The 27,969-nt window shown below is 26.5% G+C and overlaps 1 protein-coding gene across 1 annotated transcript in view; it reads right to left on the reverse strand.

Annotated features, from left to right (window-relative positions):
* The window catches only part of LOC105364842 (lost and found), a 69,510-nt gene extending 42,099 nt beyond the window's left edge, over nt 1-27,411 (reverse strand). Inside the window, exon 1 of the mRNA XM_011502872.1 lies at nt 26,780-27,411. Within this exon, the coding sequence (XP_011501174.1) occupies nt 26,780-26,978 (199 nt within the window). The 5' untranslated portion in view covers nt 26,979-27,411. The remainder of the gene's footprint in view (nt 1-26,779) is intronic.
* Between the last annotated feature and the right edge of the window lie 558 nt (nt 27,412-27,969).

Here is a 27,969-nt window from a genome sequence, read left to right on the forward strand (position 1 = left end):
CATTAAAACCATTAATAATTTAATTTATTATAAAAGTTAAAAGTAAAGATAATTTTTCTAACCTGTGTACTCAAAAGAATAATTTAATGAAGATATTTATATTGTAACTAATATATGTATATATACCTAAATATTTATATATACACATGTACATAGTTTTTGCAGGTTTATTATTGAAAGTCCACATTAATATTTTTATTTAGATCATACAAAAACCAAATTATTTTTATATAACATTTTAAAAAATTTCATAAAGTTATGAATTCAAATATAGAAATTTTATTGAAATGGAATAAAAGCATATTGTTCAGGATTGAACTATCCAACAATAAAAAATTTATTGTTTATTATAATATGATTCCGACACATTATATCTATATTAAGACGCAATATTTGAATTATTCGTTACGAAAATTCTCGATGTCGAGTTTGAGCCTCGTGCTATATCTGCATAGCAACAAAGGAAGATTCTCGAATCTACTAATGCTTGCTTTCCGAGAATTTGACAGGATGTCCAAGAATTACAAACTCTAAATATACGCAATCATATATAAGGAGCAACAGACGTAGCAAATCAGTCTTGTTGAATAAGTCAAAATGAAAATAGTGCAAGTCACAACAGTTAAAAGTTCTACACGTTTGTCTACGAGGATCCGTGCAAGGTTACTTATTTGTTTACATTATTTATTGTCTATTGCTGGCCAGCTATCAGTGCGTGTTCAGTAACGTGACAATAGTCAGATCGCATTGAGGGCGACGACATAGACTGACATCTCCAGCAATTTCTCGATATCACATTATACCGTGCGGCTCGGCGCCAACACTATCGGTCAGGCCCTTGCAATTTGATTATCATCAGACCGCTACAGACGACGCCGAAATAATCGCACAAGAAGTCGCCAGCCCGACTAATCTGTCTGAACAACCATTGCCGAATCAATTGCTAAACGATTCACGAACCAGAAAGGCTCCTTCAAAATAGGAACTAAACCGTATGCCCAGTACGCCCAACTCACCCCTTAGCCTTGGCAACTGCCTAATCACTACGAACTCAACAATTCTCACTAAAATCAGTAACACCAACCACCACTGTAACAAAAATAAAGGTCACTAAAACCAATTGTGTTTACTCTTAATTGATGAATTAACCTCTTACTCATCCCCTCCCCCTTTATACCCACCACCGTTATACCAGTGGTACGATCTAATCCACCCACCGTATTCCAAACACATATAACGTTCTATTCAAACTTTTGGTTAATTGAATTAATATTAACAACTTCATTTTTATTAAAAAAAACACTCCATAAATTGGAACGTTCTTTAAAAGGCGAATGATAGAAGTAAAAACCCACTATTAACCTGTAAAATATTTTCAAAATAAAAAAATAAGAACGGAACTAGCAGTTTGCCAGAATTGAGATTTTCAAAGATGCGAACATGATCATGGATTCACTCATAAAAAAAGTGGCGGCAAAAAATATTTTAATATTCTATTATCATTTATTAATCATTTATTATAATAATTTTATTGCTAATATATTTAGTATTATAATTTTCTTTAAATATACAACTTTTAAATAAATAAATTTTTATAAACAAATTTGCAGTTCAATATGATTTTATTTTAATTCTAACCTTACAAATTTAATGTACTAAATATATGGAATTTGTTATTATAGTGATAATAACAGTCTACTCTAAATCGCCTACTAAACTCAAAAAATATATTTTTCTATAATCTTATAAAAATGTATTAAAGAATTTATTTTTAAAGAATTAAATACATCATGACTTATAAATTTTATAATAACAACGTAAATATAAAAAAAATGTTTATTAGTAAAACCAATATAATATACAGAAGTTTTTTAATTAAATAAACCTAAGCAATACAATAAGCTTTTGGAATCTTTAGCTTATATTTTCTAAATTATAACTAAATTATATAGCTTTGCATAAAATTGAAATGGAAAACCTACAATTTTATTATAAGTATTTTTTTAATCTAGATTAGTTAATAGTATATTTAATTCTGAATAATACATTTAATTTTTATGTATATGTTTTTTATAATCTCCAAGATAATTTTTACTATTGAAATTTGAATAAGCTTATTGAAAGTAATTCTAGTATTGATTATGACATCATACCGTATTATAAGATAATAAGAAGCAATAAAATGAATAAAGCTACTGTATTGATATATACAAATACATTAAAAGCATAAACGGTCTTCGATTACCTCGATTACCTATAACTGTTGGGAAATAACGATTGCTATAAACTAAAGTTACAGTTGCACTGGAAAACGAATAATTTTATCGTGTCCCTTTGAGAAAATTCGAATGCACCAATTTTCATAAATTGTATTTCTATAAAAAAAAACAATGAATACTATATCAGACCATATTAAACATGAATTTAGATTTATCACTAATATGAAAGCGCTATAATAAGATTTATTATAATGGTATATTTTACAATTAAAAGATAGCTATACATATTTTATGAGATACACAAATAATTAATCCAAACAGTATTCATTATTCACAACACGTGTTTATACATGTTGTTTATACATGTGTTTACACGTTTTTATAAATTAAATATTTTATACATACAAATGATGATTCGTCAAGAATTTTTCAAATAATTAATTATAAATGCCTTCTTAAAGTATTTATTGATTATTATACTTGTTAATGGATATACAAAAATCAATAAATTAAGAACCAATGCCTTCATATTGTGAACGTGTGTGCGCGCGCATGCGTGCATACACTATCACAACTTTGTTGTGATCTCGTACAGCTGTTTAATGTTTTTGCTCTGGCATAAAGTGATTAAGTATGATAAATTATTTCTAAGCCGTGAAAATTTATCATCGTTACGAAAATGTTACGCTCTGCTCCGGATATTGCTTAACATCGTTCCTTAAAAAATCTTGACACAATCGATGCATATTTAAATCAGTTATTTTTATTGAAGCAACAATTGGTCTCTTGTTGTAAAAAAAACAACAGGAAAAAAACGTTGCATCTTCACCGCTGGTTTTTTATCGAGTCAAGGTCAAACATTTTCTTGCCATAGTGATATTCCAAAACTCGGTAGGAAACTAACACACTAATTACGCAAAAAGGTGCGCAGGGAAAAACAAAGAAACTTGATTGTGCAAGTATAGACATTGTCTCATGCAAATATGGGTCAATATTTCTTACTAAGTACTACTGCACTTCTGCCTGCATCGGAACCCTTTATTTTAGGATGCAAAAAACTGTATTAATTCTGTATATCTACGTTTATCTCATGCTTTGTAAAATCAACTTCCACCCAAAAAACTTAGTGGAACTAAGATGATTTGATAAACAGATATAAGATTTAACAATTCTTGCATATTTTTATAAATATCAAAACTATAAAATATTCTACTAGAAATACACTGTTGATGTAATATTTTAGGATTAATAGATGATTACATAAACGTAATGAATGTTTCTTACTATTAGTTATACTATTATATTTTATAAATATGCAACTCTAAAGTTAATTTTCTATGCTATTACTTGAAAAATAGATACTATAAAGTAATTAATTACATGCGATTGTTCGAGAATTGGGGTTTATTTTGTGGCTCGAACTGCCAATTTAATAGTTCAGTGGATTAGTCTCGTCGTATCGCCGTAGCGATTAGGAAGAAAAAACACAAGTGGAAGGGCTGAAAATATGTATAATGTACATTCTTGAATTAAGACATTGTTTATTCTGGCTCATTAATTATTATAATATTGCAGTTTTATGGCTGCTTCAAGTGAGAGAGAGGGAATAATTCTATTGCTGCGGTGAGGTTGCTTCTTCGAAGTGATGGCGATGTCTTCGATGCTATGGAGATTAGTGTGGATGTTGAATGTTGGGTCTATGTTGATGTTGTAAGGGTCCGAAAGCTTGTACTTTTCCCAATTTAAATTCTTGAAAACTGATCCAATTCCCGAACACTAACATTTTTCGAAAATTCAAAATCTTTTTTGTTTAAAGTAGTCTTTCTCATTCAAATTAGTATTTAGATATATTCGAAGATCTATTTAGATATATATTAACAATTAAATATTAAATTGAAGATAGTAGAAATCCGAACAGACTAAAACTAAATAATAGTATCGTAATCTTATAACATTTTATAGATAAAATAAAATTTATTTTAATTTAAATTTACTTCGATAGTGTTTATTTTACAACTATGTTTCCCTATTACTTTTAATATAATAAAATAAAACATTTCACTATTAAAAATGAGAATATCACTCGAGAAGAAAATCTAAATTTTGTAACTGTTTGGGATTGAAGTAGTTTCGGCAGAATTTAAAATTGAGAAAAGTACAAGCTCCCGGACGCTTATGTTTGTAAGCACGATTTCATCGAATTCGGGAAATTTCCTACGCCGTAAACTCGAATATACGAATATATTTCCGCATAGCAATACCGATCAACCCTACAAGGCTACATCCTACTGACGTCACAACAAATTTCGGCATAGCAACAGGCATCGGTGCTGTTGCCGGCGTCGTAAGCTGCTACGTGAATATGTAAGAGCAGCTCTTGACGCGCAGCACACTGTACTAGTAACATTTACACAGTCACCACGACGGGCTCACCATTTCTCTCTTCTCATAACCTACAGTTATTACTCACTGTAGCTGTACAAGTACTTAATCATCAATTAACAATTATTCTAATAAACCAATAGTGACGCCACAACAATCATAGTTCGTTAAAGTTATATTCAAGAAGCGCTAGTGCCAAGCGTAAGTTAAGAGTGAAAATAACGAAAGTATAACACCAATATATATCAACGTATCTCAAGGTAGATACACAAGCAACGGCTAAACAGTGGCGGTTCATCACGCGCACTTAAACAGCGGCGTCTCACACGCACACTTAAAAAGCGACGACTAAAGCAGCGGTATCTCACACGCTTACTTAGCAAGCGATTGAAGAAACTTCATAGATTTTAGTCATTCAGAATCACCATTCATATCGATCTATAACTATTATTTATTATTATATTATTGTAGTTAATAAAGGAAAAACCAATATATACTGTGTGTAGAATTGAATAATTGCATTTGCCCCCACCATTTGCCAGCAACACCTCCACCTAACATCATCGAGAGGTTTTAAGTCTGATCCCAGACAAAATTGGTCCTTCGAGCCGGATAAGTGGAAGTCAGTGCAGTCCTTCAATACTACTACATCGAAAAAAACTCAGCTATAGCCATCATACATTGCAATCACACACTTAAGTCATAATTCAAGACTTTTTCTTCAATACTGTAAGTACTTTACTGTTACACTCTCTCTCTCTATTACCACAGGATGTCTACCCAAGAAAAGAAAGAAACGAAGGAACCGTTAAATTTAAATACATCCAGAGTACATGAACGCATTACCCGTAGCGCAACTAAAAAAACTATCAAGTGAACACCTTTTGAAGGCTCGAATGCAGTGAACACGCATAGCGACAATAAGGACATTTATTAACATCTCACAGTAGAGCGTGCAGACATTAGTCTGTATGAAGTACTATCAGTAAGAGATTCCATTGATGGCGTACACAAAACGTTTACAATAAAACATAACTATATCGAAGCCACCTGGCCATGATCAGGTATTAATCATGAATATTTTACAAAAACTGCAGTTTCAGAAGCACTCATATGCTATGCCAATGCAAAGGCGGTTGTCATGAAGCTATGCGAATGACCTAGGCGAATCCACACAAATGAAGAATACAAACTAAGCCCGAGGAGAAAACACAAGCAGGAGAGCCATGAGAAATTGCCTGCTTTCCCGACATTCCCATTCGCAAATTCTCAGCAGATTATTTAGCTTGGCCTATGTTCAGGGATCTCTTTTAATCCATAATTCTCCAAAGCAAGAAGTTAAGTGACGTACAAAAATTACACTATCTACGAAATTCCCGAGAAGAATCAGCAGCAAAGATCATATCAGGTATATCCTTACTGTTCGAGATTGCGAAACCTTTTTTCAATGCAATATAACGTCTGGTAAAATTTCATCGTAAAATTTCTGTTTAGATTTCAAATCTTTCTTGCTCTCAACTATCTAGCAATAGTGTTATAAAACATCCGGAAAAACAATACAATGAAAACGGAAAAACCCACTCAGTTAGGCATCTGTACGAATTCGTTCCGCTCGGTAATTACTTCAAGCATTATTGCGAGCGGACCTACGAGGACCTACCCCCAACCCACCCCGCTGTCAACAAGTTGTCATGCTGTCGCCAGATGCGTCAGCGGCAACAAGAGCTCTTCTTGCCATGAAGACCAAGAGACGACTAGGCCCTTAATTAACTATGAAGCTATAAGAGGCGCTGCCCGCGCACTATAAGGGAGGAGTCTTTGATTGGACGAAGAATAAGGGAAGGGGTTCAAGTCAAATTTATAGTCAGCAAATGAATTTAAGGGGCGCAATTTTCAATATTCATCACTCTTGATAATTTTTCTCTTAGTAGTATTGTCTTCATATTACTCTCTTGAAGTGTCTCTCTTGATATCTCTTTCTTAGTAGTATACTCTTGATATTTCCTTCTTAGTATACTCTTGATATTTTTCTTTTAGTAGTACTCCCTTAATATAGTATACCCTTGAGATATTTCGTACTCAGTTAAGTTTAGTGAAAGTCCATTAACACTGTTACTGGAACAGTAGTTACAAGCCCTGGAGGAACGACGACATACATCGTATGTCCATTAACGCAGTTCAAGGACCGTCGTTACATGCTCAAAAGGAGCGACGACCTACACTTCTTCGGATTGTCCATTACACGTTCAAGCAATAGTAGTTACACGTCCCAGAAGAACGATGACATAAACCCGTATGTCCACTAATGCAGTTCAAGAAACCGTCGTTACATGTTCAAAGGGAGCGACGACAATCCGCATATCAGAGTCTGTAGACGAGTCAACGATTAGTCTTCGTAAGTATTATTATTACTACAATAATTACATATATATTCAGATTCATAGTATTACATCGACAAGCACTAAGGACGAGGAAGCTCCTCTTAAAACGATAGTGCGGAATAAATTACAGTACGCGTCAAGTTTCGCGCCCGCCAGGGCCGTCTCATTTTAGTAACCCTCACCGTAGTTCAAGTTCGGAAGCTTACGAAAGTAAGCAAAACCCAGCGCAAGTGTCGACAATCCAGATTCGCGCCACTTTGCGATATCTTTCAATCATAAAGCTGCATTCATAACCTCAACCACACACGTGCTTGTTCAAAAGACGCTAGTGTCGACGAAGGAAACTGCGCGCCATTCACCATTCGTATTCAACAATCAAGCTGCATAGTTTACTGTACAGTTGTCTACGCAACGCATCACTTCAATCCAAGAATTTATTTCCACAAGTAATAATAGTAATACTAGTCAACCTTGTCATTAATAAATAACAGAATAAATAGCACATGCTTCAGCCATATCTTTATTGTATTATTATAATATCCCTTCCACTTGTGACCTGTCATCGCTACCACACAACACCCATGGTCTCTGAGTTGTCAACGGCATCAAATTGTATCCGTCGAACCGGCCTTGATAAAACAAGTCGGAACGACGAGTTGCATTTTGTACAAATTCATGTATTACTATTGTAAAATTTTCAGTCATAAAATACATTCAATTAATTTATAGAATATTTGTTTTATGAAATAATTATAAATATTATTAATCGTATAAAAGTTTTAAAATAAATTAATCTAAAAGAGTTATATAAGTTTTTAGTTTCCGAAAATTCATATGTATAGAGCTTTTAAGGAAATCGCAATTATTTTTTCTGGTGAAGTTTGAAATATATTTTCAATTGAAAAATCGAGAATAATTAACATTTTCATCGGTGCTCACTTTTAATTTCACTTTATATAAGCACACATTCATAATTTTATTTATATTTGTGTTTCAAGAGACATATAACTGCGCATGTGTAAACTAACGCTAAGTATGTCGGTACCACATCACACACCATCGTGTTATATCAAAGGAATAGCCTAAATACAATTTCAAACTTTTAAAATTTTAAAATAAATTTACCGATATAAACTCGAACTGTTTGCTTAAATAATATTATTCGAAATTGTAAGAATATTCCCAAGTCATTAGACATCTGGAAAACTAGCTATTAGAGTTCCAAAAAATCAAATCGTTAAGCATTTGGCAAAGACATGTCATTCAAAGCTATGAAAAACAAGTCATAAAAATATAAGCAAAAAACCACGTCATTACACATCCGGAAAAAGGATATTAAAGGCAACACTACAACGCATATGCTGTTGTCAAACCCAGCTACATGTGGCTCGGATAGTGAAGTGAGAACGCGCCAAAAAAGTCCCCCTCATGGTGGGGATGCAAATAAGAAACGCTCTGATTGGAGCCACCAATAATGAAATAATCAATTTGATTGGAGACGCCCAGAAAGAGGCGCTCTGATTGGAAACACCAAGAAGGAGGCAATTCGTAAAGACTACGCGGTGGCCGAGAATGCTTTTAAGAAAGACGTCGGCAAGTCGCACCAGAGCTTCTTCTCATAGGAGAAGCCGACAAGGCTTCTTCTCCAAAGGACGCCAAATGAACAAGGATATAGACATACACAGTAAAGGCTAAGAATTAAGAGGCAAAGGCTAGTCATTTCCAATTCATAACACTCGAATTATACACTCGCAGCAGTGCAAGACAAGGAAAAGGGAATAAGAAAACAGTGGTGCACAGAGCACAACATAATCATAACCTATAAGGAGAAAAAACACAAAACATAAACTACAAGCTGCCGCACGAGGCACAACCTGCAGACATCACTAGCTGCCATCAAGAGCACAAAATCTGCAGAGCTTACAAGGTAAAAGTTTCATTCCTTAATAACGATAATAATACACAATATGCCTCACAAGGTAAAGAATTGTAGAGCGATCAAGCGCACACAATCTAGAAACGCATAAGGGGCAAGTTTAGTTCCCACAAGATAGACTTACGAGGCGCCGCACGCGGCATTATCTGCAGACTAAGATAAAGTGCTACCAAGAGCACACCTGCAGAGCTCAGAAGGTAAGCAATAAGACAATAACAAGGCAAACTCAAGCTACTGTCACGTGCCACTACACAAGGAAACGCGGGGGTTTAGGACCTTGTTCTTCTACGTGTATAACTCCACCACCACGTGCATCACAAATAGAGGACCAGAAGATTACGACCTTCTACCTGTACATGCAACGTACATTACCGCTTTGTGGCATACAATACAACACAATACAATACAATAGCAATACAAAACTCAAGAAACGAAGGCATTCAAACATCAACTAAAAATCATTATAATACAACGAATGCAATTATCGCAATAAACTGCAACAAATACCAATGCTATTTATTATTGAATACATGCACTATCCTGTCCACTTGCCCGCAATCCTCCCTCCCTCCATCTGGGAGTTTACACCTAACTTTAGATATTTGGCGCTCCTCGCCCGATACTCTATTTTTAGACAAATATCCAACTATAATTCAGCACTACGAATGATCATATGAACATAGTTTAACACAAGATTATCGATAAATTTATCTCATTTTCATCAAAATTCTCATCCATTTAAGGATTAATTTTGAGTATATTTCTGTATCATAAAAATCAATTTTACAATCAATTTGATTAGTTTTCATATCAAGATTTGAAAATTGTTATTACTTTCTTTCCAAAGAAAACATCTTTTTAATATACACATTAATATAATTGTAAATATAAATAATAGTGACATTATATGATATAAATGAATTAATTTTTAAATTAGAAATTAAAAAATAAAATTAGAAAATAAAAACATTAATAAATGAATAAAATTAGAAAATAAAAACATTAATAAATGAATAAAATTTCAAACAACACAAATTATGTACAGAAAATTCTATACTTTTCGTTATTATTGATTAAATTTATTTGTTTTCATAGGTTATAAATATTTTAAATGATGTGAATAACAATTAATGTTAAAAAGAAAACAAAAATATTTTATACAAAGAAATTATATAAAATGAAAAGTTAAATATCGATATAAAATTTTCATTAACTTCACTCTAATTTATTTAATAAAATAAAATATACATAACATATATTCAAAAAAAGTTTCTTTCCATTTTATAACAATTTTCATACTAAGCTATAAAAATTATTTTAAATAATGTTGTAAACAAAATAAGTTAAAAATGTTATATGAAAGTATTTATGAAAGTAATCCCGGTTTATAAAAATTTTAATCTGTAAATTGCAGATGAGAGATTCAAATTAAGTTTTCGAGGTAATATACCAATGCAAAAGTAAAAATCATCAAATCTCTATGTTTGTATGCATGTTTCCATATTCAATTTAACAAGCATTCACCTACGATTTCTACTATCAGCAAATACTTATTAAATAATACGTTCGAATATAATAAGACAGTACGTAGTACAATGTAAATACCTTAAAAAATAAAAGTTTAATTCGCAAAGAAATTCATAAATTTTTTTGTTCTCTTAGCGTTAAATACAAGACAAAAGATAATACTACTCCATACCGTCTAACCGCTTTTTACACCAAAAATAAGCAATATGTCTCTAAGTATAAAATCTAAGAGAGAAGGGAGAAAAAACAATAAAGTATACGAGGACGCTGCAATATCAATTCTCGTCGAATAAATGCTTCTCTTTTAGTATTCTGTTTCCCTATTGTGCAATGAAAAATAAACAGTAGTGAATATATACTTTTTTATTTTGATATATGACATGACGAGATATGACGGAGATTATTTACTTTCCTTCCAGACTAATAACAAATAATCCGCTTCACAATTTAAAAATAACTTATCATTACTCAGATATTGTTATTAATTAAAACTACTGTATCTCGACTTAAATTTCAAATAACTTGTATATATTTACTTAATAAATGTTACTAATTTTAAGTTTATTATATATATATATATATATATACACACACACAGTTAATCTTTTTGTATAATTTATTCATTATTGAACAGGATATCAATATTAATAGTTACTGAAGTTAGTATATAAAATTTTTTTGAACTATTTAGTTTAATAAAGATTTAAGAAGGGAACAACTTATCAACAACCAGCTCAGGCATATATACGCTCATGCAATTAGCAGGTGAAAAGATAAGGATTGACCTCGTAGGTACCGCTTACAAAATCCCAAAGAGACTAATGTTCCAAAACATCTCGTGAAATCATACCTATATTTCAGCAGCTTGCAAATTCCTTAGTTGTTTAATTACCTTTAATATATTTCGATAACGTTGACAAATATAACCGCTTATGATGTGAGAAATGTTTACCGATTTGCATCTTAAAAACTTCAGTGCGAGAAAGTAAAAAGTGATAAAAAATACTGCTCTTAATATACTATAAAACTTATCTTCTGGCTTATTTCGATTTATATAATGTAAAATAAACTTTCAAAACAAAAGCATGTATAAGAGTTATTTTTAAATTTAGACTAACTATTATGTTCATCAAACACCCAATTTTATATAAATCAATGCCTTCTTTGTATAATGAAATTTGTAATTAAATAATTACAATCATCAAAAAAAAATAATAATAAATAAATAGATTAAATAATGGAGAATTACATATTATTCCATTATAAATTTACTAATTCAAATAAAAATCTATTTGATATGCTATATTATAATATGATTTACTTTATATTATATAATAATAATTTACTTTAAAAGAAGAAAAAAAATATTTAAAAATGACAGTTTTTATTTAAAATCTAATAATTTACTTTAGTAATTTAAATTCTTACACAGGTAAATAGTCTTACTTGCATCTAATTTCAATTTGTTTTTATGTAGAAAAATACGAAATTCTACTAAATTATATATTATGAATATAATTTTGAATTGATTGATAACTATTTTCTTTTGTTTCTGTACAGTATTTTCGATTGCCTCTCTTGAGTTCGAACTATATATTATGGAAAAAGTTTTCAAGCCCATAAGTACTATATATTCCTATGAGAGTCATAATATTTTCTCTATACTATTTATATTTTTCTTTTCTTTATAGATAAAATGTATAAACTATAATACTTTTTTGACTATTACAACAATCATTAATTCATACTCGAAAATTAACTGTTCGGTTTCTACACATATGCACGTGTGAACGAATCCATTCGCAGAATGCGAAGATAATAGAAAATGATACTTTGTCTTTTAACTTGATGAACTTCATAGTTAAATAAAAATGGTTACAAAATTAGGGAAAAAGTATACATGAAGCTGGAAATATAAAAAAGAGCAGTAGAATAAAACTTGTCTGTGCTCTACTTATCTGAGTGTTGGGATTAATTTCATTATTAAGTAAATGATGCTATACAAGATGAAACAGCAATCGAGGGTTATTAGGCGATGTTCGCTTTGTTATATTTTACTAATTCAAAACACCAGGAAACAAACCATTCCTACTCTTTTGTTTCCCTTCATTGAATTTGTACACGTTTCCAATTACAAGCTCACATATTATACCTATATTGACTGCGTTCAAGTTAAACACTGATTAACAATTATATAAAACATTGTTCGAGATTGAACCGACCGCAGTAAACAACCGATCACAATGAACCGATCCAATCCTCTACCAGTAGAAGCCATGGTACGGGTCTCGGTCTGCCCTTAGTAGGACCGCCATGGAACGATTGGTATTTTCAGCAGAGCCGCCACGGAATGATCAAGCCTTCGGTTTTTGTGCGCGTATTCGAAAAGCTTATAGGCTCATTGTAATTCTACCTCTCGTTCACTCTTCGGTTATTACTACTCAGTGTGTTTTAGCATATACTTCGGCTACGACACGTGGCTGCATGTTCGGCAACAAACCTAAATATACATGTGCATATTCAAAAAAGTCAGCAAGAACAGGTAGTGATTTAATAGTGAAGCCATTGGAATCTTAATCATAAAGTGGCACGTCAGCTACACAGCAAATCAACATATCTTGTCGGCAATTTACAAGGTACATCTCTTTATATTGTTTAAATAAGCTAGTCACACACGCGCAAATCAAGTTTCATAAAACTTCTCTTCAAAGAGTCGACAGGTGATAGAGTACGCTCTCTCAAACTAACACTTCGAAGAACGTGCAGTCCTTCAAACAGTCGATAGATGATAGAGTACGCTCTCTCGAACTAAAAATTCGTAGAACGTACATTCCCTTGCGACACAAGTGACGCAATACGTCAATTACATTGTCAAGGCCAGACAATAGTTTATCGAATAATCGACTATAAATACATTTTCATCAAGTCCTTCAGAGTTCTAGTCGGGGACTAGTTTTTAACTACTCCCATCCTAACTAGAGACATAATTGATTACATACCAATTTCCATCAAGACTTTTTTACACTCTACTAATTATGATCATTCTTGCGACCAAGCATACTTGATTCCAACTACCATCTTCTCATACTCATGAATGAGCGTGATCGACTACACATGCTGATCCTTACAACATCAGCATAAAACCGACATTCAAGATCCACAGTAATCTCCATAGCATCAACGACATTACCATCACCCTGAAGAAATAACCTCACCACAGTAATACAATATTTTTCCTTCTCTCACCTGAATAAATCAAAACTGCAATATTATAATAATTAACAACAAGAATAAACGATATCTTAACATAATAATAATATACTGTACTTATTTTCAGCCCTTCCACCTGTTATTTCCTTATCAGTTATCGTGACGAAAGACTAATCCACTGAACTATTGAATTGGCAGTTCGAGCCATATAACAATCCTTTAATAATCGAACAAACATACTCACAGTTAGTTTATACTTTGGGCTTACAAATATTGTCAAATAAAAATGTACTTAACTTTCTACCTTAAATAATTTTTTACTTATAACAAAACCCAAATTCAATATTATTATTACTCATATCTTAGTACTACTATTATTATTAATACTTAGTACTACTACTACTATTGCATTCGATTTTACTTTTAAAACAATATTACTTACTATTAATACTGCTGTTACTTACATGAAGATATCTTTTATAATTATGATTTAGAATGTATAACAAATGTAATTAATTCAAAACATTAATATTTGTATCTGCATTATATTTATTATTTAATAAGTATTATTCTTGTTAGTTTTTTATTTCCTTCAAAAAGTTTACATTAGTATTATACCTAGAAAATTAAATGATGGGTTTTCAAATTATATTTAGAAATATACATAGTACACTTTAACAATTTAGAATATAAAATATATTGATAATTTCAAATATTTCTAATAGTTATTCTACTTATTCGAATTCATATTGAAATAAGATGTATGTAGACAATTTCATTAAAAAAAAACAATTTTTATTTTGATTAAAATTGTTGCTTTTAATGATAGTTATTATAAATAAAATATATAGCTTTGTAATTAAATATAATATTATATTGTCTATAATTTATTCTTAAATCTTTACACAGAAGTCATACTCTAATCGATAGAATAATATGAGAGTACACAACTGTATTATATATTAAATTATATAAATTATAAAAATTTTATAAGCCGTTATGAAAAAATATTTATGTATAAAAAATTACTACTCTAATAAATAACTTTATCTACAAATATAATTAATTTTCTTAATATTTAAATAACACTAATTTTTTTATAAACAGTATTTAAGAAATATGCAATGTATTTAATTAATATTAATAAATAAACTTACATTTTATATAAAAATTCTTATTTCAAATAGATTAGCTAAGAAAATAATTTTAACCATTTATTATGTTTCTATAATAATCAATCATTTAAAAAAACTGAATAACTTTGATAATTTTAAATAAAGAATATATACATATGTATGCATGTATTTATATATTCATTTAGATTTTTATTTCATTATGAGTTTAACAAATTTAATATTACATCTATACATTAATATTTATAAAACATTTTTTTGTTATAAAGTGTTGTAAATTATCACTTTTATCAAATTTTTTTAAGAAAACTTTTTATTACTATACAGATAAGAACATTTTAATAAATTACTTTTTATAAATATATGAAATTAAGCGAATCTTTTTTGTATTAAAAGTCCACTAACTAATTTTTAAAAATTCGAATATAAGTTAATTTACATTAAAATGTATCTTAAATATTAAGCATTTAATTGATTAATAACAATATACGATATTCGGTCAATCTGAATGTTAGTGTCACAATCTATAGGAAAAATTACAAATTTTATTAAATTTGATTATACTCTTAATTTTGTTTATTTTATAGTTAATAAAATTTTTGTTTGATAAAATTTAGTATTAGTTTTTATAATCATATTATTTAAACTAATGGATATTTAAAATGTCTATATTATATTATAAATAAACGTCTATGTGTACACAAAAATATGTAAAATTTACTAGAACGCAATATAATTTTTATATATATTTTTTAAGAATATTATACATCTTCCATAATTTAATTAAATATTTCTTTCAAGAATTATTTTTGAAACCTAAACTTCTACTAATATCAATAATTAGAAATTAGAGAATGTAACAAAACTTATGTAAGAACTGTTATATTTTTACAATAAAATATTTATAAAGTCAGATATAATTAATATTAATGAATACATTTAAATTAGATTAAATGTATTATTCATTAAAATTTTAGACATTTAAATATGCCTTAATATAAATAGCCACATTTAATATTTATGAATAATGAAATATTTTTAAAGCCCCTATCTATATGTTAAACAGCCTTTGAAATATTGAAAGCAGAAATGGTTTGTTATAACTCACTTGACAGGCTATGCGCTAAATTTTATAAGATTTTTTTTTGATTCTATATACTCTGAGCTTATTTTGTTTATAAAACTTTGAATTTAACAGAATTATATTATAAATTAGAATATAAATTTTTTATATTTTAAAATATTTTTAATATATATAAATTTAAATTTAAATTTAATATAGTATTAAAATACATTATAATTATAATTATAAAATTGTACATATGACTATGTTTTTAAAAATTTTTGTTTAAATTCATTAAAAATAAAATTATTTTACCTACATGTGCAATAAATGATTAAAAATTAATAATGCTCATGTAGTATATATTATAGTAAAATTATAAAAAATTTCATATTTGGGATACTTGTACAATATTTCAACACAAAATACTTATATTTAAGCGTAAGATTTTTTCATGAAACTTAAATTTCACACTTAAGTTTTCTCAATACCAATAAATCAAAGTTAAAATTTATATAGCGTACAATACATAAAAAGATAAATACATAAAATTACCTATTTCATAATATTAATTCTCATATAATTTATATAAATATATAATGTCTAATTATAGAAACACACCAATAGTGTTTTCTACGAAATAAGTGAAACTAATTAATTATTATAACTGAATAAGATAATTAAAATCACATTACATTGTATTTTAATTAACCTTAATAAAATTGTTTTAATATATTTTTATATTTATTATAAATTTAATAGTAATTTTTTTAGAAATTTATTTTTAATTAAGAATATATTGTATTTTATTTAAACTTTTATGCATTTTAAAAAAATTAAATAAAAATTAAAATATGTTTATTTATTTATATTCTATCAAGAAAAAATGAATTGAAATAAAGTATAGTAATATTACACGTGATTATTATTTTTATTGTAATGACTAATTAGAAAATAATATTTAAAATCAAATACTTATAATGCAAAATTATACAGGGTACATAATCTGCATCACCTTATAATCTTGTGCTTTATAGTTAGTAGCTGCTTTCAATTTAAATATATTGAATCACGCAATGATAAAATATAAAGTAAATTTAATAAAATAAATCTCAGAACAATGAAATTTAATTCTTAATGGGTGTCTTGAGAGAAGTCATTTTCATTACTGTAATACTTCAGAAAAGATTCCTTTTAATAAAAATAGAAAAATCACTGCAAACTAAAAATTGATAATTGACAGATAAGGATGTTGTACTATTCACATATGTGTACACAATTCAGTACAACAACGAAAAAACAGTATTGAATAAACTGAAAAGAATAATCGTAGTTAGTTTTTAAAAAATTAACAGATTTTTTAATATTAAGACAAAATTATATTTACTTTCTATTTATATTTCTAACAAATATATATATTCAATTAATAGATATATATATAATTAATCATAAATAATCGAAAAGATAGGCTATTTTGAATTTCAGTTTTATCAAAAAATGTATATAGATCAATTAAATTAAAAGCTTTATTTTATATTCTTTATGATTATATGGATTAATAAATTATTGAATATTTTCAGTAGAAATATTTTTTGTCTTATATGAGAAAAATATGTAGAAATTGACAAATATTTTTATTTCCAAAATTAATTAGAAAAATTATGACTGTATAAAAAATATATATAAATAATATATATATTATATATTTTTATAATCTACATAATAAAATTTATGTATTTTATTTTAATATTATGTTCAAATTTATAATAAAGCCATTTTTTAAATAGTTTGTATAATACATGAAAACATTAATGCTTTTAAAAAAAATGCTATTACTTTTAGCCCTATATTAAAATTTTCTAATTTATCTTTGATCAATGCAATAATTAATGAATGAATAAAAAATTGAAATAATTGTTTTTTAAGCATTTAATCTTTTGATTTAGGATAAATTGTCATCACAAAATATGATAAATTAATCGTTAAAGATTTTCAATCAAACTCTATTATCTTATTTATCAGTTCTAATTATATTATATTTTGTTGTCTTTAATCACTGCTTAAATGACTGCTTCATAAGTAATATTATATATTTATAATATATCTATTAAATTAGATTGATTAATAAAAGAAAGAAATTAATTTTCGGATTAGTTTAATCTATAAACAACTCATCAAAACATTCTCTTAATTTTTAAAAAAGTATATAAATGGTATCACAGAATTCTTTATATAACAATACAAATAATATATTTAAAAAATTGTATATGAAATAATTGGAACCGTAACTAACATATAACAAAATTTGACGTTAACAGAACTAATCAGGAAGCGCAAATATAAAAAAATATTCCATTTTCGTTTTCTTCAAGCAGCAATTCGTCGAAAATGCATAAAACATCGTTGATAGAAAATGAGTTTGAATGAAGTACAAAATTAACTTAGATGATTACTATTCAATTAATTTATAATTCATTAAAATCCGGCTTATTTTGAATTAATTATAAAAATAATTATTTTAAATGATAATTACATAAATTACAAACACCTGAAATATATTTAAAGTAATATTTTAACAAAATAATAACATTTTATAAATAATGTTGTAACATAGAACTTAAAAAAAATAATTTATTTGTAAACGAATCGATTAACTTAGTATTTTTTTATTCTAAAATATAATTTTTTATACATTTCGTGATATAACTTGAAAATAATTCATTATAATTAAAATAAATATAAAATTTAATTACTAAAAAAAAGATATATTTATAATAAATACATTAAATTTACAATAAGTTAATTTATTGATACATTTTGATTAATAATAGATTAACTTTCTATTTTTTCAATACAATATTATAATATATTAAAAAACTATGGGAATTCATAATAAATAGTAAATTCAGTTTAAATAAATCTTCTTATTGATATTTGTTTGTATTATTATTTAATTTATTTATGCTTTTGTTTAATTTTCAATTAAATAATAGATTAAAAAAAAAATAATTAGATAAGTATCACTATCTATTTAAGATAACAATAATATTTTAAAAAATTGTTGCATGGCTGTGTATTACATTGGTTAGATGGAATCTCCAATGAATATAGCGAATAGCCCAACAGACTTTAATTTCCCACACACAGAGAACGCCATATGCATGATAAAATCACACCACACATGGAGCTGATACGTGGATAAAACCAATGTAATATACTTTATTATTTAAACAATCGCATTTATAAAAACAACAAACCTCTCCAATCATAAGACGGCGATCCAATTAATTTTTGGTAAATTCAAATGAACGAAGAAGAAAAGATTCGAACTCACGTTCACCGCACATAAGATTCTTGGATTGACAACAAGCGAGAAAGAGCAGCGCCTTTAACCACACAGCTACGATGAAACTTGTAAGATAAATTACAGAACCGATAATTCACGTCTAATTTGTAAATATTAAATATAAATTGTTTTGATGATATTTTTTAATAAATTGAAAATAAATAAACAATAAAATATATCAGTGGGTGAATTTTAGAATTTAACAGAAATAAATTGATATTTCAAAAAATGGTTTTTTAATTAATAATTTTATGTCTCAACTTAGCTTATGAATTACTATATCTTTCAACATTTAATTACATCATTTTACTTATTAAAAAATATTGTATTTAATTATAAATTAGAATAAATTTCGATAAAACAGATAACTATTTTAGTATCTGAAACTTACTAACCTAAAATAAAATTTAGTAAATATTAATCCTAATTATATAAAACTATAATTTCATATAATTGTTAAATATGAGCATTATAGTTATAAAACTATTTTATTTCATTTTAATCTTAAAACTATATCGTGAAAATTTTCCAATTTATAAGTTAGGAAAATACTGTTACGATTTAGAATATATGGCAAAATCGTTGCATTTTAAGATGTTTTTGCAATACAAATTTGCGTGCTAGAATTTCAAAATATAATAGTGACAATATGAATATTTTTAATGAAAAAAACAATAGTTCAAAAGATGTCGATTCGAGAGATTTAGAAAATGGAGGAAGAATAGTCATGAATAGTATAGATATAGTATAAATACTTTTACTGTATCGTGCTTGGGAGTCTCAAGGCCAATCAATTTTAGCAAAATCCTATGTACATAGCATGAATTATAGAGATTGCATATAGAAATCGGGCAGCTTTTAAAAAAATCTTTTAATTATTACAAATACTAAGTAGAATCATTAAAACTTCAAATAATTTTCCTATCCTAACAATAATGTTTGTTTTAAATAATTTCCATAAATTATTACAATAATGGTTATATTAACTGATTGTAATAAATGATCGTCAAAACTCACATAATAGTTCCCATTTCATTTAACTAGATTTATCCGAAGCATTTTAGATTAAAATTTAAAAAATGTTAAATAAAAATCTAAATTGATTTAAATGCGATTATTTCATCAATTAATCACATATAATGTATTAAATCAACCTACAGCTAATATATTATAAAATTTTAATTTACAAGTATTTTTTTCTGAACTAATCATAAAATATATAAAAATAAAATGATAAATAATTATTGCTTTTATTCATGACAAAATAAAACTATAAAATTCTATACTGTCAATACAAAATAAATAATATATACTTCAATCATTGTTAATTTATGATTAGAAACATTTTTTATCAAAAATTTTGTAAAAGTTTGGTTACAAAATTATTAATAACTAAAACTTGTTAAAAAATATAAATTTTAAAAATTATAATTCTAATTCCATTTGATTTGGAATACTTTATAACAATAAAAACAAATACAAAATCCCTTCTAACTCTTTAATATGGAATTTTAATTACTATTTCAATATTCTAGATTAAAACATCTGTAGCAAAATAGAAGAATAAAATCACATAATTAACAGTAATAATAATACAGTAGATGAATATATAGGAATTTTTATTATAATTTTGACACATAAATAACTTTTATTTTTATAATGTTACAATATAATGTTTAAAATATAATTCTATTTTAAATGCAATACCAAAATTCGTTCTTATATTTTTTTTTTAATTGAAACAAATTTTATTTTATTTGCTTTCAAAGTCGAGAACAAGAAATAATTAATACCTTATTTTGAAATAAAAGTAGAAGAAATTGAAATATTTAATATTTAGAGACATTGATATTATATTATTAATAAATACAGTATAATTTTCTATCTACAGATGAGATATATTAAATGTAAAACATAATATAAAATATTAGCACTCAAAATATCAAGAACTGTAAAGATAATGCAATTAAAATTATTTTATGTTCATATGAATTTCAATAATTTTCTTAAAAATTAGATCTTTGAATAGAATTAAGTTGTTAAAAATAAATTAATAAATTAAGTATAAATATAATTTTTTCTTAATGCTTATTTTCTACAATTGGTAACACGTTTAATATATATAAATATAAATACAAATTTCTAAGTCTTCTTATATTGTATAATTATTCTATATATATTGTAAATTAGAATTTTTTAGTATATATTAAAATTACAGTGAACCAACAAATATAATTACTATAATCAGTATAGTATATCATTATATATAGTATAAAAATATATTTTTTTTAAACTTCAAGTACTTGTTTCTAAATTCTCTTGTATTTTTTATTATTTATTTCTTGTAGTTTTTTTTGTGTTATATGTATGTATTATTTTTATATATAATATAATATAATATAATATAATATATAAATATAATACATACATATAACATAAAAAAACTTAAAAAAAATATATTTGGAAATATTACATTAATTTCAATAAATTTGTTTTGTACCATTTTGAAGAAAAGTCATTACAAAACATTATTACTAAAATGCATCAGATACAGTTAAGTAGATATAGAAATTGAAATGAAATCAAATGAATAGATTCCAATTTAACAAAGATTAATAACGGTAATCCAAATAAAAAATTTTGAGTAAAATAGAAAATTATGACAATCAATAATCTTATCTAATTTTGGGAATTTTAAAAATATCTATATTATTTTTATCAAATTAAGATTACATTTGATACTTCAAATAAAATGATATTGAAATGTGCATATGTTTATCGACATTTTTCTTATAATAAATATATTTTTTATAATGAAGAATTTATATGAAAGATATTTCTAGATATATGCAAGCATTAAGGAAATACTGCTTTACTTTGCTCTCTTTTTCTCAATGCTATAAATTTACACCACTACCGGAAAATAATGGAGCCATATTAAGTTGAACAATTTGGATCTACCACGTATCATCCCTTGACTTCCCTGGTCATTCGCTATTTTCCCCTACCTTTTTATCACGAATCTTTAGCACGCTGTATTCCAAAAATTTCCGAAAATACATCAAAATGTAATAACGCAATGAAATTCGATCCGCCGACTTAATCTCAATCACTTATCCTTTCACAAAAATTGTAAAGGCATGGCGATAAATGATTTATATATAAATATAGTGTTATTATATACAGTGTTATTATCATAGAATCATAGAAATATCGTTTTTATTGAAATATACAGAAATGTTGTTAAAGGAAAATATTTCCTTTCACATTTATCTCTAATGAATGAAAATAAAATTCAACATTTTATTCTTTATAACTACTACAGAACTGATATAACTACTTTTCCATAATACCGTTGGATAGATATGTTAATATAATATTTTATTAAACTTTAATTATTAATAATAATACTGATTAAAATAAATAATAATAACGAGTATTGACTTTTTATTTTCATGGAGTATTGTATTGTTAAGTACTTTAATTATGTCATTCATAATAACATAAAAATGAACTGTCTTCTAACTAATAATATAATTAAATTTATAATTATAAATATTTTTCTTTATAATGTTGTAATTAAAATTAAAAAATTTGTTTAGAATATGAGTGAACATTAAAAAAGAGTAAAATATTATTAATTATTAAATATGATATTTGATACTGTATTTCAACATAAAAAATGGATTATTAAGGAAACAAGTTTAAGAATTATATTTTTTAAATATTGATAAAATATATGTCAACCACTCTTACCAAAACCGTTATACATAAATTCTATTTTATTTTAGCATTACTTAGTATTTCATATGAATTAAAACATTAATTTCTAATAATACGATAATAATCCTTATTACTATTGATATTTGTTACCATTGTATCTTATCATTCCAAAAATTCAATCGAACAGAAATTGTATCTTTAAATCCTTGGCGTTGATTTAATAGTATGAATTCCACAATTCCACGCTCAGACAGAGGTTCTTCGATGTTCAGATAGGCAAAGAATTAGCTTTTGCATCCCAATGTTCAGTGCGCTTACAGGGAATTATTACATCAACAATTTCGTCTTTAGTACTTATAGTAGATTGCAGGCTTTTTTACAAGAAGAATTTACAGAAAAAGGTTTCACATTTCTCTTTAACACTTGAATTTATCTACTTCAAAATAATATTAGTAAAAAAATATTTTATTCAGAGCCAATTTTAAGATACTATTAAAGTATCCAAGATATCAAAAATCTCAATAATAAAAAATTTCTTTATTATGTTTATTATTCTTATTATTATTTTTATTATTTTCATTTATTTATTAAAATAAAATATGGTCACGTTTATATCCTTTTAATTATTAAAATACTCCAATATACAATATATCAAAAATGAAACAAAAAATGAAGAAAATTTAAAATCAATAATCAATATATTTATCATGTAGATGTATTAAAATATAAAAATAAAGTAAAAAATAGAAAAATGTATAATAATAACAAAAATTAAAAACTTGAAAGAAAAAAATTTTTATTTAAATATTTAAATATAATAGTTAAATTATATTTGTAATTATATTAGAAAAAAAACTCAATTTGTTGATTAAATTATTCCAATATAAAAAAATGAAATAAATATAAAATAGCCATAAATATTTTAATTCTGTTTTTATTTTTAATAAAAATTTGAATGAGCTTAGAGATTAATTGATTTTTGTACATATATTATTCCGGGAACTTATGCTATTTACATAATTGACAGAAATTAAAAAATATATATACAATCAATTATTTCATGTAATAACTAAATTTCTTCAAAATATATTTACAATCATGGAATGAAATATAAAATATCATTTTAAAAGTGGATAAAATGTATTTTTATTATTATTGCAAATACTTTTCTTGACAGATTTTTACTACAATGTATTTTAACACTTTAATTAAATATTTAATACCAATTTCAATTGAACATAACTTTCAATCAAATTCTTCTAATCTTTGAAGATTATTAATAGAATTATGTTTATCAAATATCTAAATTCTGAATATTTAATAAATTAACACAATTTAAATTATACGATTGAAGAAATTTGATCAATCATTCATTGATTATAAAATTATTTAATCGCTAAATAATATTAATACCATTTAAATTAGAATTTAGTTATTATAACGCTGACTCTTTCAAATTGTATATAGAATATCAATTAAGTAATTATGAAACCCTATTTAGTATAAAAATGAAAAATGGTAAAACTTTTTTTATTTTATATCATACTATTATTATTATATTTTATCTTATTATCTTATTATATTTTTAATGTTTCACTGTAAATATACACAATTATAATAATACATGAGATATATAAGGAGTCAATATAAAATAAAAATATTCATTTGTTCGAATTTTTACATTACTTTTAAAATATTGTAAACCAGTATAGCATATTAGTAAAAGCTTAACACATTTCAATGAAAATTATGACTAAGTTGAAAATACTGATTTTTGGAACATGCATATAGTTTATTCATAAAATAATATCTAAAAATATTATATAGAGAATAGTTAGTGATAGTAGCAGCATTATATGAAAATTTCATCATTTCATTATATTATTAATTGTAGATTGTGCATAACTTCATATTCATTATAGACTAAATATAATTCTAAACATAACCATATGCATTACTAAAAATTGAATAGATGACTGTACATTGGTTCAATATTACACATAAGCTATAATCTTATAAATATAAAGTATATTTTTATCTTTAAATATTCTTTATGATTAAATTTTTATTATAAAATGATAAAATAACACGTGTATTTAAATATCATCAAAAAATAAATCAAATGTTTAAAGTGCAATATATTTTGAGATAAACAAGATTATTTAATTATAATAAAATTTGGATATTTCTAAATATTTTGGTAAAGCAAACTTTGAAATTCAATATACTTTCCAAAAATATATATATCATGAAGATAAGAATAATGACCAAACTGTATGAAAGTTGATCGTAAATGACTGTTCAAAAAATAGTTACGAATAACTTATATCGCAAGGAAGAATATAGGATTATAATAATATAAAAAACTTTCACAGTAATTCAATCGATTCGTGTAATTAAATGGTGTCAAAAAGCATTATTCTTCAAAATATATATTGTCCTTATTCATTTGGTTTTACTTTTGTTATTTAGTCCTTCCCTGGAATTTCTCCCTATAAGTACTGAATACTTGAAGCAATTGCTTTAGTTAACATATAATGAAGTTATCTTTTATATTATTTTTATATTAATTTCGCTTTATAAATAATCGATACACACTTTAGGAATCCTTAATTATTTTTTAGTTCATTATGAATTTTCTATTATTCTCGGTTTTTACGTAGTCTAAAACTACGATGGCAATACAATAATATAGTTATAGACAGAAAATAAATGTATTAATTATTTTCCATGCATGATTTATAGTACCATAATATTAGTAGTATAATCGTCCGTAATATTTGTATCGATTCTCGTAAAATAAATATAAAATACCTATATTTGAAATTATATTATAAAAAATGGTCTTTTTCATATAAATTTCCTTTTTTTACATATTTTTTTTAATATATGTTAAAAAGATTGAATGGCAATTAATATTATTAGAAATCATTTATCTGTGATAGATATACAAATATATATTTTTCTTGTAAAAGATACACAAATATCTTTTCGTTAATTATAAAAATTAAATAACATTCTTTTATACTTTATGAAAAATCAACATTTTTTTTGTACAAATGAAAAAAATCATATACAATTTGGAAATATTATAACATATGTTACTGCATCCAATAATTAAAAGATATTCTAGTAAGTATTTTTATTTAATATTATTAGGTGCTCGTGGTAGAAAAAAACATAATTTATAAAAAAAACATTAACCATTATCATAAATTATAAATGCCGAAAATTAATTATTTTCAAATACCTATACATTATATAGAAATTATTTATTATACATTCTCATTTTCTATAAATAATACTTGATTAAAAATTTCTTGTTCTTCTATTATTTGTTTAAATATCTGTTATATAAACAAATAACACGATTTCCTTCTATATCAGTAAATAAATAAAATATATTATATATTTAACTATTGTATCACTAAGTACATGCTAATGAAAAATTATACTAAATGACAAAATATATCCGTGAATAATTGAAAGTAAAAATTTACGAAAGACAAATTACGTTTAAAAATGTGTAGAACAATCATCTAATGGTTGTCAAATATACCCTTTGACATCTTCTGTTATTTTGTTGTCCTATTTTCAAAAGATCCCTGACCTTTACTGCATTAGCTGAATGATAAACAAAAAAAATGCTAAGGGATAGAAGAAAAAGTATCTGAGATGAAACTTAAAAAATTGTATAAATAAATATTAATTTAAAATGTTATCCATGCACTTAATATACAACCAATAATTATTTTAATAATGAAACTAATAGGCAAATAGTGAATCTTGAGCCAACTGCAACCCTCGTTTTTGAAGCAAAAAGTAGAAGCAAGCAAGATAAACGATAATGGACACTTACAATCTTTGTTCTTCTCCGCGGCAACCTGACGTGGCAGCGCCCCAACTCCGACGACAATTGCCCAAGTAAAAATGAGTAGATTTAGCAAGCTACCTCCTCTTTGGTAAGGTGTCTGATGTTCCTGGAACAAGGGCCGCACTCGCGACCGGGTTGGCCGCAGGACCTTTGAGGCCCCGGCCCACCCGCTCCTCGGACCCATTAGCCGCGATAAATATCTTCCTCACCAGATCGCCGCCACCGCTTTTCGAAGCTCGACAACCTCGACATAACCTCGAAGCTTAGCCCACGATTAGGGCGAGTCGGCACCCTAGCGCACGTCGCATACGTCGATGCTGGCAATCCTAGGATAATATAGATGCGTCACTACTCGCAAGCCGGAGGCACGTACACTATTGGCGTAGACGACAAACGCGAGGGCGAATGCATAGGGGGTGAGTAGGCAAGCGGCGCCCAAATCTAGCGTATCGATCGACGCGAAGAAAGCGAAGCGTTCGTATCCACCCGCAACCCCGCCTCCCTTTGCGAAACATCCATACCAACATTCGGCGTCGGTCATCTAAACACGACAGCACTTGTTTCAATCCTTGCAGCCGTCATACAGACATTATGTTCGCTCGAGATACGAACACCAAAGGCTCGCTAACTACCGAGTAGGAAGGAAGAACACAGACGAACTCCCACTCACACTTTCGCCCGCGAAAGACTTTTTACGCTTACAATTGACTTTACTCGCCTTCTTCTCGCATGTACTGGATGGAACACTTTTCACACAATGATCATAATTTACTACATTCAAATTACTACTGTTCTTTCATGTAATCAAATGCTGTTTACTAATCCATCATGAAAAGCTTGAAAAGTTTTTACAGCTTTACTGAACAGTTACTTCAAAATATATATTGTTCCATACACTTTCCTATACAACAAGCAAACATAATCTTGTACTAATTATACAGAAAAAAAAATGTTGGAAATTTAAATTATTCATTCCTAATTGATTTAAATTTTCAAATAGAATATATTGAATTAATTATTTGAGTATAAATTTCACATATTACATAATTATAAGTTCATTCGAAATTCTTATCCACTTCCTAGATATTATTAAATTGACAAATAATCACTCAATTATTATAAATTAGTCACCGTTGTTTAATAATTAATGCTTAATAATACATTCAAATTTGATC

This window comes from Ceratosolen solmsi, unplaced genomic scaffold (assembly GCF_000503995.2).
Source record: "Ceratosolen solmsi marchali unplaced genomic scaffold, CerSol_1.0 scaffold15, whole genome shotgun sequence".
Taxonomy (NCBI): Eukaryota; Metazoa; Arthropoda; class Insecta; order Hymenoptera; family Agaonidae; genus Ceratosolen; species Ceratosolen solmsi.